Source organism: Acanthaster planci, linkage group LG16 (genome assembly GCF_054643075.1).
Source record: "Acanthaster planci isolate LZ-2023a linkage group LG16, COTS_SCS, whole genome shotgun sequence".
NCBI lineage: Eukaryota > Metazoa > Echinodermata > Asteroidea > Valvatida > Acanthasteridae > Acanthaster > Acanthaster planci.
In genome coordinates this window covers 9,243,084-9,265,054 of record NC_141792.1, presented here as the reverse complement: position 1 = coordinate 9,265,054, position 21,971 = coordinate 9,243,084, and the positions used below count along the sequence as shown (strand labels likewise).

Below are 21,971 nucleotides of genomic sequence, written 5' to 3'. Positions count from 1 at the left end.
AAAAAATACAAGTTTGTCATACCGCCTATCAAATTAAAGCTCACTTCCTCATCTTTCATTTTCCTTTCAATTTTCAGTGACCTGACTTTTGAAGATATTTCTCTCCGGTCAAAACAGTCATGTTGCCCGTCGCCATTTCGAAAATTGATGCCTATTTCCACTGCGATAGGGGGTCCCATTATGTCCAATACTTCCAGAAATACAAAATGGTAGTCCTGCTAGTTGATTCCATCCTCCACTAATACAAAACATCCACTCCATGTGTCACAAATGGCTTAATAGCAGGAAATTTCACGGCCTGCAGATCGTGATTCGCTTTGCACAGGCAATTTTGGGCCTATTTACTGGCCTGCAGAGGTGTCATTTCTTTTTTGCCTCCGCCAGCCTAGTATCGAGACCATCGCCAGCCTCAATCGTCTCATGTGGGTCCATCATTATTTAGAGAGCCCTTGGCACCTGACTCATGCCGGGAAGTACGTGATGTAGAGGCAACAATCGTCCAGGGGCGCCCATGCGTGCCTGTCATTATGCATTACCCCTCGCTGAAACTCAATCACGTATGCCTCATCCATGTTTTATCCTGATATCACGCATGTCCAATGCATGTAAATTTTGATGCGCTGAATTGCTGGATAAACTATCAGTCAGTTTACAACCATGTGGTGTTGCAGTAAGATAATCGAGATGTTTACTGCGTATTCAGGTTACTTTTTTTAATCAGTCCGAGCATGTGCATTCGTACGAATTTGCTTCTCGTATTCAATAATCGCTGATTCTTGTGAATATAACATTATATTTATTTATTATTGTTGTAGTTTCAAACCACAAGCTTACATTTAACACTAGAAGGGCCAGGCTTTTGGACCATCTCACAGCCTGGGGTTCCACCCCCCCAACTCGGCCGGCCATGTGGCGTTTCAATTGAATCTGACCTATGCTTTTGTTGTGACGGTTACATAATATGCTGGCTCGAGTGCATTGCCGCCATCGTAGTGGAAAATCATATATTTACCGCAGCGTACCCACGCGGTAAGTTTTATTTAGGCGAAATTGTTTCAAAATGACAAAACAAATAATACGTTACTGGAAAATTCATAAAATAGTAGGCTGGAAAAAAATTGCACTATGGTGAAATCGGAAAATAATGTTGAGGAGTGCGGATTGCGCCTCCATCCAGGGGCCCATTCAGGGTTAATGATCTGTTGGCCTCAGCAACTGAGCAGGGTCGTATTTCTGGGCATGCATGATACTGATGCGCTTTGTACAGGAACGTACATGTACATGTACAAGTTTTGGCCTGCCACGAAGAGCACTGATTTTTCTGTGATTCGTCCCTAGTCGGTGAGTGTTTACATGCATTTTGGGGGTTCGTACGTGAATGTTGGGATCCTGTTCTTGTCAATGTACGTCGACCTGTCACCCTCCATCACACGGTCGGATCAGGAAGTTGAAAAACCAAATTTTCGGGAAGTCCCCCAAAATGGGGAAATGCCTTGATTTAACCTTAGCCTCCCCCCCCCCCCCGGTATCCGGTTTTTGGTCAGTGCACGCTTTGCCATGGACCTGTGCGTCGGCTAAATTAAAAAAAATTAGAAAAGAAAATAAAATGTTTTTTTTTCTTTTTTGAGGAGGGGTATAATACCGGTATAATGTCCATACGCTGCCAAACTTGCTTGATCGACTGGGATGCTGCTACTGCGTAATTTAACGTGTTTTAGATGTGTACAGTTGACTAATCTTGCCCCCATAATTTAGTCCGGCACTGTCTTTTAGATGACGTCATTTCTGTATCATACATTTACATCTGGGAACCAGACAAATCAACTGTTCTTATGCCCTGTGAGCGTACGTCTACAGGCTGAAAACGCATTTTAAACAATAAACAGTGAGGGACAGTCTATTTCAGTGTTATAGTAGCGGCCATACGTACGCATGCAGTCGCTATGGACCTCGCGCGTTATGCGAACATCATTTCTAGGGGAAAAACTTAAGGTAAAAAAAAAAAACCACCACTTTTGGAGTCAGCACCTGACCAGAAACCAGAGGCCTTTTTTTTCACATGAAATCATGTCGGAGCTTGAAGAGACGAACTGTGACAAAGAAATGCCGTATTTTAAGCTTGTGAATTGACTTGTGAGCGACTGGTGGTGATCGATCACTTGGTGACTTTTGAAAAAATATGCTTTTTGAAAATCAAGGTTAAAGGTCATTTATTTGCATAATTTTTCTTTGGCACGTGTAATAATTTTGGTTTTATGTAAAATTGTGTAAGTGTTTATCTTTATCATTACTTCAGGCAGGTCAACTGATTCGTCTGAAGTTCGTCAACAAAACCAAATCGACTGACTGACATAAAAATTCAGTTCTGGGGGTTTATCAAGTAATCCGATTAGCATATCGAATATATCGCAAAAAGTGACCGTTTTCAACTGACACGGAATGACGCGATATTATATCACAACTCTTCTGAGGAGTGGGGCTATATTTCGGAATCTATGCGATCTGGAAGGGTAGTCGGATGAAAAAAAATCGCCTTTTCCTTTGTGTAAACAAAATTGCTCCTTTTTAGTCAGGAAGCACATGGCCCCGTTCCCTGCCCCCTCTGCCGCTGACGGCCTACACATCCCTTGCTGCTTGTGACCTTTTCTCACAATCTCTCAAGTCCTATAGTCTAGTATATAGACCTTTTTTCCCGCGATGTCACGATCGTGCTGGGCCCAGGATGTGTTGTGATGGTTATGTGCACGGTGAGTGTGGTAATCCACCTATACAAGATAAACTAGTCAAGCATGCAGCGTTTGCACGTGCGCTTGCACGTCTTTGAAGCTGCCCGTAGGAATATGTGCGATCGTCGTGGCCACAAGTGGTGGTATTGTTTACATTTAGTCACCTTGGGTGAAAAAGGTCTATAGCAGAGCAGTCACAACAATGGTCCTGTTTGTTTTCCTTTGTCAGTGCGCTTCTATAATCATAAGTTCAATTAGTGCAGTCTGTGAAAGTGTAGCAGCTCGAACTCTGCAGATGTCACTCATACCTTTGTAAGGAAACACCCCCTCCGTACATGTACGTCTGCAGTGAGTTTTCTAAACGTACATTTATAGTAGACTTGTCGCTAGGCACTGTCGTGTTTTGTCTGTTAGCTCAGACGGCATAAACATTTGTGAAAAACAGAGATTCCAAAGTATGATGATGCTCTACCGGTCCCAAAACCAGACAATTTAGACCGCAGCAAGTTGGACCCTCGCACGTAAGTGCAGCATATAACATTTCCTTTTTCATATATCACGGAGAAAGAAATATTATGAAATTATCTCTCCTCCAAATCATGTAGGAAGGACAATATCACATAATATCATTTCTTTAATTATCTTGGAGACGGGAAAGTTGTTAGCTGAATCGATTACAATGGACATAGAGTTGATGATTGCAATTGCATGGTGTGGCATAACGGAAGAACTGATTGGAGTAAGTTTGAAATTCGTTCGGTTCGCAGTAAGTTTGCTGGCCAAATGGTTGATGTAACGGTCTTGTTTTGACACTTTTATGTTATCAATCGAGTATTAACCGATACATAGATTCTTCAATGCTGCTTTTGGAGTTGGTGCCGCGTGCAGGGAAGAAATCTCCGATGGACCAGTCACTCACGTGTGTTCAGTATCGCAGTGGCATATATCTGGACATTTTTAGCTAATGCACAAGCAAAATTGTACAGCGCCGCGTAGCGAAGCAAGATGGGGAACTTCACCATGAATACGCGTAAAACGTTGTTATCACATGGGCGCCATTCTAGTTGGACTACGCCTGCGCAGTACATGTTAAAGCGCAGGTGGGTGCACTGAACCAATTCAAGCTCCATTGAAAATAGTGTAAAATCAACCAAGTTTGGAGCCCCATGGCAGGCAACTGAAGTCCCTGAGGCCTCTCAAACAAAAATCAATGTTTTGTTTGGTCCTTCAGATTTCATTTGATTTTCAATTTTTAGTAGGTTAACCAATGAATTTTTTAATTATCCGCCCAAAACAAACTCACCCCCCAAAAAGTGAATGTTGCCAAGCCTTCCCAGCGGCCATTTTTCAAATGACATCCCTCACCTTCTTTGGGCTCTTCTGACTAATTTTCAATCCCATTTTTGTCTGCTTTGCCCCCAGATGGGTGTCCCTGAATCTACAGAGATGATCCTGGGCTATACTGACACAATTCCACCATTTCTTGGCCCAAACAGACCCCTCTTTTCGAAACAATCTCTGGGGGTACTTTTTCTGCGCCTTGGCCTGGCGGAGAATTTTCCTTGAATTGGGACACTGCACCCAGGTACGTGCAGGCGCCGCGACAGGCACACACACAAGCATACACACATCAACGTTCACACTCGAATGACGCCTATGGTGATAACACCTTTATGGCCGAATTACCCATCTTGCGGCGCTATATAATCTCTGTGCACAAGTGAGTTATTAATATGACAGCATGTTGGGCGGGCCATTTTCCTATGGTCCTTTACAAAGAGACAGCGTTGGGTGTCTGCAGCGGTTCGGTTGCGTAACACTTCTCGGCTGCTTTTCCCAGTAATGTTGCTGTCTTAGTAACACCTCTGCACTGAGTTTCCAGTCCACCTGAAAATTGTCAAAATCAGGGAAATTTAGGGGTTCTTTGGGTAATTTTCGGTAAAAAGAATATTTGGCGCGAAATTTTCGAATATTCAGAAATCAAAGGAATAAATTAAAACTTCAATTAAAATTGAAATTATAAAAACACAACTTTTTCTCTCATTCCCTTGGTAATGGTAAATGCGCAAGTAGAAATGAAAGTTTAGCGTGTGTGCGTCCCCGTGGCAGACATTCTCGAAACCAAAGAGTACGCCCAAGTATTTGCTCCGGGGAGGAACAAAAGACGGCGTGTTTGAAGTGAAATTGACAGTCCTTTGGTACGCATTCACTGCATAGGCAAACAACTTTGTGCGCGTCGGACGCAGAGCACACGCTGAGTACACCCAACAAATTTAGTTTGGAATGTATGGTCGGCGCGTGCACGCCAAACGCGTGCAAGAACCCGGTTGGAAAGCTTAGGTCGAGTTCGGGCGGCGTGTTCTTGACACGGGTTTCTTGCTCTCGCGTTCGAACGGCGGGAACATGACTCAAGATCACTGTTCTCAGAACAGGATCACAACACCACCTCCTCGTCAGGGTTCTACAGGAACACACGGAAAAACTCCTGAGATTTTGATTTTTGAACAGCTGCAAAAAGTAGAGAGAAGGCTTCAAAGCCAAAAACAATGGGAAGTTTTGCAAAATTAACATTAATTATGTTCCTGTTTATATAGAAAAGAATTCAGCCCATCCAAACATCAACTCTCGAATAACATAGCCTACATGGAGTCATGGACGCCGCCATGTTGCATGTTGCTTGTCATTAACTACCATCAATAACCGCTTGTTTGTTCCCGGCGTTTGAGTGGCCGACCCACGAACAACAAATCGAGCTGTTCGTGAACATACGGGAACAAGCCGCCCGAACTCGGCCTTAGTGTCGCCTGTCTTTCTTTCGCCGGTGAGGGTGAACTTCAGCTCAGGGTGGATTCACATTATAAACGCATAAACCGCCAGTCGTGCACGTATAACCGTGTTTTTGAAAAGTATGGGCAAACAATGGGCGAAACGATAGATGGCAACGCGTTCAGTGCGTATTACGCGCAACGCACTTACATTGCCTGAATTTGTTTACATGTGCGTCCAAAATACGTTCAACTTTTCTTGCTCTTCTGTACTGCTTTTCCTTCTTTTCAAACGTTGCATTGTTTTTATCCCCATGGGCCAGATTAAGTAAAGAGAGGATTTTTTTACAATCGAAAAAATGGCATCATACATTTTTATGCACGTAAATTCCCTATACCGAGGGATGAATTTACCCATAGTTTTGCCTTTAGTCGGGCGTAGTCTTAGCACAAGACGTCAGTGGTCGACAGTACGGTGTCCGGTATCAAGCACTAACGTCTAGAAACCAAGACTAAGTTGGGCGCAGCGCAGACACGAAAAACCCCTGTAATTTTAAACAAGGCCTGGCAGTCTATGCGTTTATGTCTGTGCATTGCGCGTACTGTGCGATTCGATTGGGAGTTCAATTCCTGTACTGTCCACGTCAAGGTAAAATCGATGCGCGTGCCGAGTAGACTACGCCTAGAGTAGAATAGACCTTTAGTCTGCGGTTAGTGGGAACCGTGGTTTTACCTTAGTTCTTATAAAACATATATATTCATTCGTGAGAAAAAAAGACAAAAGTCATACAGGAAGCATTTTTGAGCATTTCCGTAAATGCCCATCAAATTTCAGGAAATTCGAAATGTATTTCAGGATTTTTTTTATCTGTGGCTGCATCTTCAAGGATCAGCCATCATGCACCAGAGGCCTTAGAATTATTCAGTGTTCCGATTTCTCGCGCAGATCACTCCCTTGACACACAAAATTTGCATAGCACAACATGATTCCATTTGCAGTGGGTTTCTTGGGGGGGTCAATATTCAGCTTAAAAAATAAGAAAACGACAAAGAGATTTAGGTGTTAGTAACTGTTACCAGTACATGTATGTAGTAAATGAGTAGACCCAGCCCAGAGTAGCATTCACTGTGTCGTCATGTGACAAGCCATTGAAGCGGTGTCACATTGCATATGCTTGAACCACAATCGAAACGGCGGCTTATCTTGCAAAGCCATGCCCCGCGTACGAAGGAAGCGATTTGTTTTTTCCCATTTAATACACTGGTGTTTGCTAAAGGCTTAACCGCTATGCTAAGACGTTAGAGGACTCCCGAGTCTTAGCAACAGCATTCAACAGCGCTGTCTCGCAATAATAGAGTGCGGCACCACTGAGTGTACATGTACATGTACTTGAGGGCTCCGTGTACCCCGCTGTTGCTCTCAGTGCCGCGTGTACATGTACAGTCCACAGGCACTCGGAAAGCCTACATCAGTACATGTACAGTACAGTACATGCATGCACTACTATACTACGTGCAGTTAGGAAGTTGGCGACGTTTCGTGAGAAAGATTGTGCAGGAAGCCTGGGTCTGAGGGTTGAATGATAGAGTTCCATTTCAACTCCAGTGACTATAACCATGGAGCAATAAGAACATTCCTCCATGCTATAACTATAGCTCTATGCTATAACTGTGCGGTTGGAATACTAACTGACGGTGTTGAAGAGGTCGCCAGGCTCTTCCGCTATACAGAGAATGACATGGGAATATGTGGTCCATGAGTGGTGAAGGAGGCCATGTGGCAACTTGGCCGTTAGTGCTGCCCTTCAGCTCGCTGTGTGTGTAGGCCTACCGTGATGACGTAGTACTTATGAAGACATGTAAATTTTGTCATGGACTCCCTGCTCTTAATGGTTTCACATTATGGCCTACAGGTCCTGACGTAAATAAGGTAAGGGTTGAAGCATGGTTGAACTTTCTAAGTCCCAATACATGTACTTTGAATCATTATTTCAAGGGACCCAAAGGTAGTCAGGATCTTGGGATGTTTAGAGAAGTTTGTAGCATTATGCAGTCATAGCTTGGCGGTATTGTGGTCTGGGCATGGAGGAATTAAACACATGGTCTTGGCTACCCATAGTCTGGGTATGTGTGTGGCCAAGTCTGCTTAGCGTGATGTCGGGTAAGCAATGGTAAAGAATGCCGAGTATGCTTACTTGGAGCATACAGAAAAAAAGGACACATACATTCCTCCGTGTGCTTGAAGTAACCGCATCGATCTCCATGTAAGTAGTTTTATTTAGTTTGTGTTTCAACGTAGTTTGTTCTCCTGGTTCTTGTTGATGGTGACAGAGCAAGGAAACTGTAACACTTGCTTTACGGAGGTTTTGGACTATGCATTGTAGTGCACTATTTTACATACAGGCTCGAATTCCAACGCCTAAAAATCATGAAGATTGCACAAACGCCCACCAAGGTCACTAGTGCAATGAAGTAAATCTTTTCAAAGATTAAATTATATGATTTTTCCAAGGTTGCTTTCAAGGGATGCATTTTTCCATAGTTTGTTTCAACGAAATATATTTTTCAAGCTCGTTTTGACGGGATCTATTTTAAAAAAATAAAATTTAAAAAATAATTTCACGAGGTATATATTTTCAAGTTCGTTATGTATCTTACGAATCGATATTGAAAAATAATACGTAAAAACGATCCTTGAAAACATTTATCTTGTCACAAAAATAAGAACAATGTTTCTACAAAATTTATCTCAAAACGATTCTTTTCCTGAGATAGACACATTGTTTCCAGAAACAAATCTCGTAAAAACTAACTTTAAAAAATTATTATAGACCAATTTCATTTTGCCTACAACTTAAATTGGCGGCCAAAGTTTGCAGAAATATCACCTTTTGGTAGATTTTCGATTTTAGCTCCAGTTCATTCAAAATGGACATTTGTCTTATTGAGTTTGATTTGGATTTTTTTTTCATTTATACATGTATTTAGTAGTACGTGTGTTATCTGATATTCTGATAGTTATGTGGAATTTTTAAAACACTTTGTGATTTTTTTTTTACTTTTGTGTTAACCATAGTAGTATGAAAAAAATAATAACAGTAGGAAAACATGACTTTGAGTTTGACGTCAAGACAGCGAACCCCTCCGTACTTCATTTTTAATGTGTAATGGCACTATTGAACTGCACTGTAAGATAATGTAAACACCTTACAAGAAACTTGACGGACCAGCACGAAACTTCCTGTCTCAGCGACGCCCTCAAGCACCATCAGTCAATGGGGTCAAAAGAAACGTCTGATGTACATGTACATGTATGTTCTCTGTACGTAGGCCTACTTTCCGATCACTCAGACTATTGAATGGTCAGACTTTAAAAAATGTATGTACCGGTACAAATGCAAGTCCATCTTTAAAGCGTCAAAACTAATTGAAATCACTTGGCTTCACGCTCGCATGCGAAATGGTGGAGAAAATCCGTCTTTGAAAATCGAATCAAGACCTCAACACTTGGTTGGGTAGGTGTTGAGGTCGGTAGGACCAACTTGAAATGAAACAGAGGTAAACGAGTACTTGTAGCTCAAATTTCGTCTTGTCCTCCACAAATGAATGAAAATGGGAGACGTAGTCATCGTTTCAGGATCATTGTTTTCTGTCTTTTTTTGCCTAGGTGTTTGAGCTGGACAATAATGGCAATAGGCATATTTGATCTAGGGGGGATGACCTACCTGTTTTTGATTGATTTGGCTCATTGGCTGATTTCTCTATATTCTAGAAGTGTATCAATATCCAGCCACATGTCATATCTTGTCGCTCTGAATAGGCTCCAGGTGGCATGTAATGCTTCATGCAACTCTAATTGAGCGCCCTTACATGGTGGTAAACATGTAGTGGAGTGCGAGACATCAAACATATTTGGGAAGGCTGCATAATGTACATGTTCACGTCACATGTCTGTGACCTTACATGGATTGCAGTACATGTTTCTTAAAGTTTTAGTTGTGTTTTTTCTTGTTTGCTTGATTGCGTGCTTTATTTTTAGTTTCGTGCTCGTTTTTATATCGCGATGAACTTGAACACGTGCGTAGTCCGCCTATAGGCTTCGAAATTTCATAAACACACGTGCATTTAGAGGCCCCAAGCGAAATGACGAGAACAACGAAGCACGCAGTGAAGGAAAACGGAAGGCAGCCAACTTTGTGGCAAAAACAGCCAAACCACATCTGGCATGAACGTTCGTTGTGTTGCGAGTTGATCGGAATGTACGGTATGTCATGTCATGCTTTAGGCTCAACCATGTTTCAGCGATGACCCTCTGGAGCAGGCCGAGTCGGGGTAATTGGAACCGATACCTGCCTCTCCCCTGAATGGCTGAGGCAGGTGAAAACAATATTAGTAAATTCACCGTGTCTTTTGTAAAATTTGACCCCAGGCACTGTCTTGTGGGAAAATATATCTGTGTGAATGTTTTCTTTTCGGAGAATGTTGTTGCTGAAGCGAGTTTTTGTTTTGCCAGTTACCCCCCCCCCCCGATTTGTTAGATTTTTCTCACATACAACTGTGCAACAGGGCTGAGATTTGTCAAGGTTTTCCTGATTTCGGGATTTCTATCAGGATTTTCCTGACTTTAGGATTTTTCAAACAGTCTGTTTAAAATCTAGAAAAAACTTGACTTTACCGTTACAGTGTTTTAATGTACATTTATAACACTGTATGGAACACAAAAAATGGATGCATTTGAAGGGGTGCAAACACAACTGTATATGCTATAGACCTCACGCTTCTGAGGGGCCCTCAAAACCTCTGGTGATAATTTCGTGGATTTTTCAGTTTCTTCTGATCTCACCCCGGTGTACATGTAAATTGGGCGGAATTCGAGGAGGCCATGTTGAAGGGCTGTCCAACGGAAACTGGTCTAATGTTATATTTATGAAATAAACCGCAGAAGCAACAGATGTTGCTGGTGTTCTGCAAGAAGCGAAGCGGTCCCCTCCGATTCACCTGAAGGTAGACCACCGGCGTTCAGGTTCGTTTGTGAAGGCGTAGGTTATTCGATTTAATTTACATGTACATGTCGTGCTCTTTACTGTAATTCACGTTCATTGTCTTTATGGTTTGCCAACGCTTCTAAACAGGAACCTATTCATTCAAGTTAAACACATCCAAACGTCAGACTTGAAGGTTTTCATGGTGAAAGAACTATCTGAGTAAAACGATTGCGGTTACACCATGGGTAAATCTCGTTCTTTAGTATGAGTGGTTCTGAAAAAATCGGGGATCTTATTCCCTGGTTCTTCTCAGAACCACACATACTCAAGAAAGAGATTTACCCATGGTGTAACCGCAATCGTTTTACTCACATCCAAACGTCATGTAATTTTGGAACCTCTTGATGAAGTGACCAATTTAGTTTTGATTCTTTCTGTTGGGATTCACCGATTCAATCAATTTGGCGCTTGCATCTTCACAATATTACATGTAAATATACATCAAATGGACAAGGGATACGCAGACTTAACGATGAAAACGAGGGCTTTTAGTAGACTCCTTAATTTTTGTCGTCAGCTTCTTAGAATTTTCATTTCCAGTGTCCCTTTCGTCAGCAGCTATTCTGTCATCGTTGCTGTCAGATCGGGCTTAAGGTCAACGAGACTTGACCTGTCCTGTAGCATCATCCTCGCCTGTGGAACTTACTTCCCAGCTGCTTGAAGCAACGTCAGAACATCAGCCACTTCCAACGGCAGTACAAATATATAACCCTTTTCACAGGCCTTGCAACCCCAAATAAAACATTGTGTTAGTTTTTTCTTTCCATCTAAAAAGACCGGCGCCTTGCTTTCAAAGTGTTCTACAGATAAAGTGCGTCTCAAAAAGTGCTGTGTATTTACATGTGTTTCTTTTCCTGCCGGAAGTTATATGAACCTCTTGAAATTATAAAGAAAATATGTGTATCCACATTCAAATAATGTATTCATGTCTTGTTTGAATCATACATACTACGTTTTTCATTTTTTTGGGCAAACTGATGTAAATTGTGTTTTGAAATCTAGTGTAAAAATATTATGTATCACTTTTGTCAGTTGATGTACTCAGTTAGAAATGGGTTCTTAGGCCATTCAGTGCTGTAGCGAATCTGGACACCTTTGGCATGTTAATGTTATTGTTATTTGAATGAGTATAAGGAGGTATTTTTAAAATTGATTGCTCTGTTTTTGTGTTCGCATGCATGCTTTAAAAATTGAGGAGGAGCTTTAACTGAAGTATTTGCTAAAATAATGCGTAATGTGCTTTTGGTGTGATTTATCTCTCTTTAATTGAACCGTGCATTTTTTGTTGCAAAATTAATCACATCTCTTCGTGCATGTGGACGATTGCAGCCCGACTACGTCATTAACATGAGGGCGCCGGGCGTTTATTTACTGTTGGCAGCGTTACAAATAGCCTTATTGTGATGGAGACTGTTATTAATGGTTTGCCATTTGTTGGCAATGAAGCACCATTTCGAGGGAAGTTATTGTTTGTCGTTCGGGAAGAGGCTTTTATCTCTGCATGCACCATGTAGGTTTTCAGCGGAAACTCACATTACTCGCCTGGGCCTGTTTTTTCCCGTCTTTTGTCTTTAAAATTTGAATGAATGCTTATTTAGATTTTGAGTTGTTGGATGATGTTCCAAGTCATTAAGGACTCCCAGACTGAAGATTACGCCCATGTATACATGCAGTTGCATGCATGTTCATGTAGTCATGTGCATGTATGAGTGATGAAAACCCTCTCCTGGAATCGAGCCTAGAAAAGTCAAGGGTATTGAATCTTTTTTTTTTAAGTCCTTGTTACACCCGACCCCATTATGCACGGACGTAATTAGTGAATGCACAGACGAAACGTTTTTTATGAAATAGGGATAATTGTTTTTGCAATATTGGCCGAGACAGTAATATGCTGTTCTCTACAGAGCACATATAGGCCTACTGGCAATTACGCTACAGACATGCTTGTTAGCATAATATTTATATTTTTTAGCGAGAAAGGGACCCTCTGCAGACGCATTACATCATTTTTGCATGTATGCTGCAAAGAAGCTGAAGATCTTTCATCGAAAGACAATTACATGTCTGATAGGGAAAAACAAATCAAGACACATGTATCGCCAGCTCCTACGCACCGGATATCGTTAGGCCAAACCGTACCAACATGCATGTAGATCCAATTAATTATGGAAGACACTGTCACAGTAATTATTTTGTTGACATTTACAACGAAACGGTGGAAACAATCAGAGAAGGGATTTTGTATCATACTGTGGCCGTTTTCCAATACTCAACTTCGTCTCCGTCTCAGGCTTCGCCCCCAAAACCAATCCCCGATTGTGGGCCTGAAGCGTTTAAATTACATCGGATTACTGTAATTTTTGGCTTTCTTGCATCTTATTTGATGTTCTGTCGCACTATGAGACTGATTCCTGCGCTTACAGCTTTCAAAGTCAGGTAGTAAAAAAACTGTTGAAGCCTGAGACAGAGCCGAAGTTGAGTATTGGAAAACGGCCTGTGTAGTTCCACTCCAGCAGAAGCCTTTAGCACTATACACGCTTAGCCCTTGGTAATTGAAAGGACTCCGCAAAACAAACATACAACTTTCACTTTCCTATACTACTTGTATATACTTTAGGTACTAATTATATTAGACGATGTCATGGTTAAGTTCTTTGTTCTTGCATCCTTATGAGGGCCTTTACAAAACAATGTCTTTCGTGACATTTGGAAAGATTTGAAGCACTAACGGGAATCTAAGTTTCAATTCGGTAAACATCTTGCAAATTGTTAATTAATTCACATATCCGTTGAACGCTTAGGCAAGATCTAGCCTTGTGGAACCGCACACAAAAGGGAAAATTCTTCTATGCGTGGCCTACTGAAAATAGTGAATGCCATAAGCTGTGCACGAGATATACACGTATTGTCTTGAATAGCTTGACAAATGTTGTGGTTTGTGTACAGCAAACGTGAGGGCAAGAGACTGTCATGCAGGCTCGAAGTGTTCAAGAAAAGATTTTGGGACACTTGGTAAATAACTTTAGACGTTAAACGTCCCTCCGTTATCGGAGTTTTTTCCCCTTGCTCAGTCGAAATCATGAAATGCAAGCAGACATACATGTATGCTTTTTGTTTTAGCCTTTTTTCCCCGTTGTAGGTGTTGGCCTTTCATTATTAAGAGCCCTTCGACGATTAGTCATTGTTTCTCAACCATGACATTGAAAGTGCGAGTTTAGGCTGAGTTGAGTTTGGTTAGAATGCACTTGGTTTGGGTTAAGTTTTGGTTTGCAGAGCTTGAGATCACCTTTACAGGTGACTCATTGGCGTCAATGGAAATCCTTGGGCTGTAGAGTATGGAAGTGAACACGTTACGCTCACAATTATTATGTGGGTAGGAGCCATCGACACAAGAACCAGCGCGTGAATCAACACACGTTGGTAGTCCATTCGTTTTCACTATAGGCTACACTTTCTGGTTAAAAATAATGTCATACTTCGTTACTCTAAAGCTTTGTTCAAAAAGCTTTCAAGAACTGCAATGCTTGCAGAAATCTCTGGGCTTCTAATCTTCAATAATCGAGGAGTTCCGCAGGCTGATTAATTCAAGACCCTTCCATCCTCGTACATGCTTTTGGATAGTTCCGTATCTACAGACGGATTAGTCGCATTGGATTCTGGAAGCTATAAAGACAGTAATCATCGTTCTAGCCTTGCTTCAAACTGGAAAGGGGAGTGTGTCGCAGTAGCATATTCCGTATCGTTGGAGTGGGAAAAAAGTTATGCAAAGTAAATGAACTTTATATTTATCGTTTGTTTTTGTTTGGATGCCATGTTTTCACGTTAAGCCCTTCAAGGACGTTTTGTCGAAGTTGGCAAATTGTCTGAAAATAACTGTACCGGGGTCACGGATGGCTGGTGATTAAAAAAAAATCGCTATTGTATTAACGACCTTCGTGGCCGCAGGTTTGGGTGGTAATCTGGCCCTTATTGTGAAGGGATTTTCTTCCCCTTTTTTCCCCCTGCGCAAATGTCTTCGTATCTTGCTATACCTTTTTATGCGCCGACGTAGGATCGATAACAGTTGCGACTGGTATTCCCACATTGTCTGTCCTCTTCGCGACGCAACTCCTCTATTGATCGCTCGAGTTTTCTCACATGCACTCGTGCAATATTTACATGTACATGTAGGTGCAATTAACCGCTTATTCACAAGGGTGGACGTAAGGGCATTGTTCTTTTCTCAAGCCTTTCGTTGTGACGTAATAACCGTCGAGGGACCATGGCAATCGTCATTTAAATGAAATAATTGTGAACTTGCATATGGAGTAGTCACAAATGATGTTTTGTTTCCTTGCACTACATTTAAATGTGACAAAAGGGCCCGTACATGTGTATCTGCGTCGTATGTATATAGTTGACACTGAGCAAGGCCGCCTTGCCGTTTCATATGATCACCCGTATCCCACTTTACCTCTTCACTGGACACTCTCTCTTCTCCCCGAGGCAGTTCGGTGCACTTTTTTTATTACGTGTGTGATTCGTCGTTTTGGTTTCTTTTTATTTACTGATATTTACCGATCCACACTCTGCAATCGTGGGCCAAGTTTTTTTTTTCAAACGCTACACAAACTAGGCCTACATGTGAACTGTCTTTTCCGGGTACATGTATCAAGGCTACCGAGTCATGTTAACGGTAGACGTGATGGACTTTTTCTAGACACAACTGTTATGCAACTTTGTACTCTTCTTCACGTGTGACATTAACATTCGCATTTGGTTAAATACACCAGAAAGCGCACTTTATTAAACACTTCAAATCCATACTTTTCTAGAGAATGGCGCTGTTGTTGTACTGTCATCCAGGAAGGTATCGTTCGTTGCACAGGTTTATCTATGAAAATTGTGAACCAAGAATTTACTTTCTTAAAACATTTCTGAGGAACGCATTGGTACCCACTTATCGCTATGCGCATAACCAAAAAGCAAAGAAGAGAATACATGTATTTAGTTTAGCAAAATGTACAAAAAAATGCGTGACTTTTTGTGTACAAACCAGTGTATCATTTAGGCGTTCTCCCCTTGGTGACATCAAAGTTTCGTTCATGAATATGGAAATCTCAGTATAAAAACCAAAAAGACAGCACAGTAACCTTTGGAATAGTTAAACAAAAGTTGGAAGTAAGGTTAACTGAGACACAATGGTGCATTTTAAAGGTCTGCATTAAAATCAATTGATTGCATCTACATGTACTCCACAAGGCTTAGTTTCAGTTGCGCGAACCGAAGTCGTGAACACCTTGGAGCGCAAGAGAAATTGTGCGTTATATATACTAAACTGAATAACTGTTTCAAAAATGAAATAGTTAAAAAGTCTAGTGTTTGTGACAAGGACTGCCTGAGAATTGTGAGCAATGTTTGACCCCTTTCTAACGTTTAAATCTAATTTTGATCTGCCCAATGCAGGATCTACGCTACCGTTGACTACCTGAAGCCCGTCAAAATGCTTTTGAAACGGTCGGGGAAGATCTCGGCACTCCTGTTCGTGCTGTGGGCAGCCACCATGCTGTGGGTGTTGGACACCAGGGTGAATTTCACTCAACGGACCCTAAAGGACAGTGAATGTCCCTGTGCCGTTGCCCTGGAGACCAACAAGACGTCGGCGGCGAAAAAGGACACCGCAGGCAGCTCGGCCAAAGTCAAGACTCGGACCGTGGTCAAATGGTTGAATTACTGCAAAGATGGCAACACAACGGTCCCCGTCAACTCCAAGGCAGATGCACCACCCAGGAAACCCGAAATGGTCCCCAAACAGGATGGAGGAAGAAAACAACCTGATGCATACACAAAAGACCGACCTCAACGTGAGCCGTTAGAACAAAAAACAGTGGAACATCTGGAGGAGCAATTCCCTCAGAAAATGCCGCAACAGCCAGAACAACAGCAGCAACAGCGAGAAGCACAGCTGCAGCAGCAACAACAGGAATCTAAGCATCAGCAGCAGCTACAGCAGGAAATACAGCAGCAACCGCAACCTCGGGAAAAACAGCAGCAGCGACAACAACAAGAAACACAGCAGCAGCGGCAGCAGCCTCAACAACAGGAAGCACAGCAGCAACCTCAACAAGAAGACACACAGCAGCAACATCAACTACAGGAAACACAGCAGCAACAGTGGCAACTACCACATTCACACGACACTCAGCAACAACCACTACAGCATGACACGCAACGACAGCAGCCCCAACCACCACAGCAAAATGAGGTCGACCAACAGTACCAGCAACAGCAGTCCCCGCGGCAGCAGATTACTGCACAGGAAGCGGCCAGAAGAATTCAACAGCAGCAACAGCAGCGTTCTTGGGAACCGTCGCCCGCGGACAAGGTTATCAACCCCCACCCGTTTCACTTCCTGATGAAAAACTCGGACGCGTGCGTGAAAGGCGCCAATCCCGATGGCTACGTGGACGTCTTGTGCCTGGTTTACACTGCGCCCTCCGACAGCTACATGCGGTCGCTGATCCGCAAAACGTGGGCCAGTGCCAAGGAGGTCAAGGGTAAGCGAATCGTCACCATGTTCCTGCTAGGACAGCGAAACCTCGAAATCCAACAGCTCATTGAGCTGGAGAACAACCTGTACCATGACATCATTCAGGAGGACTTCACGGACTCCTACTACAACCTGACGATCAAGACCATTATGGGTTTGAAGTGGGCGTCGTATTACTGCTCCAACGCCCGATTCATTGTGAAAATGGACATTGACATGTTCGTCAATGTGTACAATCTCGTCGACCGTATCGACCAAGTTCCAACCTCCGGTCTAGCGGAGGGAAACCGGAAGGATGTAACTAAACCCATCCGGTACAAGCAGAGCAAATGGTACACATCCAAAGACGTGTACCCGGAAGACTCTTACCCGCCGTACTTGAACGGTCCGGCGTATCTCATCTCCGCAGATTTAGCAGCCCGTATCTACAAGGAGTCATTCACCACCCAGTTCCTGCCTTGGGAAGATGCCTTCGTAGGTATAATCATGAAAAAGATTCACGTTGATCCAAAATACAGCGGCGTGTACGACACTTACTTGAACTACACTGATGAGCAGGAGACGCTCAGAAAAATCGGCAGAAGTATTACGTTTCATTTAGGTGAGGACAAAGACAAGAACAAAGCAAACATTGTCAGGGTTTGGAAGTACGTCCAAAAGTTGAACAACGTGACAGTATAGTAGTGATGATAAGAGAACCCCAGCATTACCTTCTTTTTTTGAAAGTTTTAGGACAATGTGACATGGCACCCTCCTGCTTTGTATACCCCGTTTTTGAAGGAGCAGTGCACAGGAGGCATCCGAAAGATTACTTTGCAAGTACAAGTTCATAGAAAATGCCAAGCATGGTAGAAATTATTGTGCTTTTTTGTTGAAGCTGCCATGGTGATTCGGCAGGTGTTCGTTTGACGCAGGTTTGGTTTACTGAACCTGGATAGGGGAAGGTCACGACATGGTTTTGAACGGGTAGGTTCTTTGATTGGACAAAGGAAGAGAAAATTCAAGCCGTCGACCATTGGACTTCGGAACCCGCACACGCAAGTGCTATTAAATTGCAAATTTGTGGTTATGCTCGTATTTTTTATCATTTGTCTTTTTACAGTCTATCACCTCGATTGTAGCTCTTCCGCTTTGCTTCGACCATGGAACCATCAATTTGTGTCAGCTGTGGGGTTGTTTGTATTCGGGTCTATCAGTATTGTGTCAGATTGTTGACAGATGTCAGCAGGTTGAAAGTTGTCGCTTTAACCACCGGTGGTATTGCGTCATTGGCTAACCAGCTGTTGATAAGTAAATATGAATCATACGGTGTATCGTTTGGAATTGACTTTGTTGTAATAGTGGCTTCGTGTTGACATTTTGTTGAGCCTGTGTTACGCGTTTGATGGGACTTAACTTTTTCGTTACCCATGTGATTGGCTATTGATTGTCGAAACCTTTTGAATCTACAAACGGAGAAATTAGCGCAAAGCTGGGAAATTAGGCCCTATTTGTTTTTGTTGCCTTTTAAATATTCATGTTTGTCAATTTTCTACTTTTTATCTGTTGGCTTACTGAGTATTAGTATGATGATGAGTAAAGTTTCAGAGACAAGCGATAACGGAAAGCGTTTCCGGAAAGTGTCCCATCGGGTATGAGTTAGCATTACACACAACGAGTCTCGTTGAGGAGTCATTCCTTGGCTATAACACTGAACGAGACCGCTGATAGGACGGAACACGCCGTCTCAGCGCAAAAAAGGTTTCTAAACGCGCCAGTGTTGTTGCGCGCTTCGTCCACGGTCATTGTTAACATAGGTAAACCATTGCGATATTTCAAGCAACGTGGACTTCCGTTATCGCTCATCTGTGGAAATGGCCCAACTGAAGGAGAAAGGGGGCCAGTCTATAATTACTCAGTAGGGCTACATGTACGTTCCTAAACTTTCCAAGCCTATTCTTGTATTATTGTATCGAATGTGGCTATTTCACGAAGGCACGAAAAACTCAAGCCGCAATACAATGTTACCAATATTTGTTATCTGTTTTGTGCCTCATAAAAAGTGGTTCATGTACATTTGAACGAACAAGTCTGAAGTATCTCCTGTGCTCAGATCTTCGGAACTACTTATTTTTACTTGCAAGTGTGCTTAACTGTTTTTTACTATTCCAGCAGTTGTTCAAAAGGATGGAAGTCATTTTTTTTTAAATTTACAGTTAGAGTTTGAATCATATCAATGTTTTCCCCAGTTACATCGTCTTTTTTATTAGGAATATAAAGCTGGAAAGAGCAAACTACACAGTTCATTCCTGTGTTACTTGTAATTGTTGGAGATAACTAACGAGAATAGTGGTGAAAACTTTCACAAAGTGCCTTCTACCTGTATTTTTATCTCTCAGTGTTTTGGGTTGTCACGGTCAGAATCATTAGTGACAGGTCATAATCAGCGCAGAGGTAACTGTTCAGTGTTTTCTTATTATTTTGTTTTAGTTAAAGCGTTGTTGCACGTTGTTTATTCCATGTACTTTTTTTCGACGCAACAATTTAAGTCCAAAGTGTAATGATATATCATTACCAGTTGAGGTTATCACTTATGATTTGATTATCACTTTCAAGTATGTTTTGTTTCGTATTCCTTACAAGACAAGACGAATGAATAACTGCAGTACAATAATGGCGTGGATGATGTGTGTTATTTGGTCGCCAAGCCTTCAAATTTAAAAACCTAATACTCGTGTTGAAATGATTCATACACAGTAATTGACAATTGAGTACCGCGTGTGTCATTTTGGGTATCATTGCACTGGACGTTTTGTACAGGCCTTCCTGGAAATCCAGGCTACTTCAAAAATACATGATGTACAGTGTACATCAAATCTTGGGTTGCTGGTTGAGGTGTCCAGAAGCCCTTCCTACAATGGACAGGTGCCTGTACTGCCGATGACCTCTGCATTATTAATGAATCTCCCATCTGAACACAAGAGCTCTTGATCTGCCAGTGCCACGGCGTTTACGCGTGCATGGCATGAATGCAAACACAGTGGTGGCAGCCATGTTGAATCCAGAGTGGGTCCCTACGGGGAAGTTAATATGAATTTACGACACGTACTGTTTTGCGCATGTACAGGTATTGTCTGTCCGTGGACCTCAGTTGACAAAATTTATTGTCCTTTCGATCGCAGTTGATATTCACGTTTACCCGCATCTCACCCGCAGCCATACATCATTTTTCCGGGCCCCCGTCAAACTGGGAATGGTCGAAAAAGAGGGGCAATAACACTCTTGCCCCAGATCGATCACGACAAAAACTCGGGCGACTTCGCAGCCACAGCTCTGAACTGTCACCTTGACGGCCCTGAGGTTTCATGTTATAGAATAAACAGGTACATTGGCATTCAGGCTCAGGGCGAGGATTGCTTGTGCTTCACTTTACTAGAGGATCTCTGTATGGGCATGTGTTTTACAGCTCCATGGTATGGGGGGGTTGCTCTTAAAGCGTGTGAGTGCACATTGTACCGAGGTTTGGACTTGGCTGTCCATTCGACCCTCAGTTGTGGCTGATTCATACTTCAGGCGAATGCAAAATTGCAGCGTAATTCAATGGATTGGAAATGTATTCGATTATCACAAATACATGCATGAACTGGCCTGTTCAACCACTGTAACCAGATACACTCCGTGGGCTGCTTTTGGTGGTAGCCTGCCAGTCACTGACCGCACCTTGGGTTATTCTATAGCGATCGATTCCCCCCCCCTGCTGTTGCTACCGGAAAAGAGACTAGACATTCTATACTTGTGGTCAACGCTTGGCATGCCGGATATTTGCTTCCGTCCTGGGGTTAACGGGAAGTCCGTAATACACCGAGACAGGAATAGCCCACTTGTTAGACTCTGTACTGTAGGAGAGCATATATCGATGGGCTGTCCTGTGATAAAATCACTTACACTTCTTGCTGTTGCAGTTGTGAATACATGCATCTCCGGCAGCAGGCAGATAACTGCGTTTAACTGGTTGTGTACACGTTCATGCATCAAGAATGTCAAGACTCACTTTACAAGAACGTGTAATTAGTCTCAGGTTAAGACTGATACTGGCTATTTCTATGCTGTTCTGAAAGTTGAAACATTTACATCAATGCTGCCATTCATGCTCAATATCAATAATATTGTAAAGTGTCAAGAAAATATAAGATAAGATTGTTTGAAAATATCTTAAATTGGAAACAGATTTGGTAGTTATGTAAGGGACCCGTCCAGACTGTTCAAATATATATAACTTGAGAGTATGTGACAGGACGATGCACGGTTTTTGTTAAAGGATCCATGAAATGAATTTTTCTTAAAAATCACTTCTTGTGTATCTCTGTACTCTTCTTCAGTGTATGAAGACTGCTTGACATCTGTTTTGAGCTATGTGAACTGACCAAGAATTTCTGGACAATTGAGGGTGCTTTTGCTTTGATTTCAATCCAGGAAGACATGGTTGAGTTTGCATGTCGTTGTGTTCAAATTGTGAACTCCAAACTAGCTACCTGATACCATTCCTACTTTTCTGCCATTTTTTAAAAAACATTTTGCTTATTGTCATATACTTACACAACAATAAACTGCCAAAGGAAACAAAATCTACCGTACCAGTGTTTAGAAAAATCTGGAAATGCCCTGTGCACAAAATAATGAGTGCAACATTGAGGCTCAATGCCTTGGATGACATAGTTTTGCTCATGAATATGCAAATGTGCACTAGCGTAAAACCAAAAAAGCTCCAAATAGGCGTTAAAATCGGAAAATGAAAATTTAGAATGAGGTAAATGGAAACCCAAAGTGCAACTTCAAGGGATTTGGTAAAATATTTCTATTTCACGGTCCTTTTAAAGCATCATTAGCTAATGAAAATCCTCGACGAAATTAGTTTCACAGTGCTGAA

The 21,971-nt window shown here is 42.2% G+C and overlaps 1 protein-coding gene across 6 annotated transcripts in view; it reads left to right on the top strand.

Moving 5' to 3' along the window:
* Window positions 1–21,393, top strand: part of LOC110982638 (uncharacterized) — a 32,872-nt gene extending 11,479 nt beyond the window's left edge. For 3 of the 6 annotated variants that reach the window (XM_087147299.1, XM_022241202.2, XM_022241206.2), the window contains exon 2: window positions 15,982–21,393. In XM_087147299.1, the coding sequence (XP_087003425.1) occupies window positions 16,019–17,746 (1,728 nt within the window). In that variant the 5' untranslated portion in view covers window positions 15,982–16,018 and the 3' untranslated portion in view covers window positions 17,747–21,393. Of the gene's footprint in view, window positions 1–1,320; window positions 1,342–6,663; window positions 7,422–7,492; window positions 7,756–15,981 lie in introns of those variants that run through there. The other 3 variants (XM_022241204.2, XM_022241205.2, XM_022241203.2) reach the window with 3 other exon arrangements.
* Window positions 21,394–21,971: the final 578 nt, after the last annotated feature.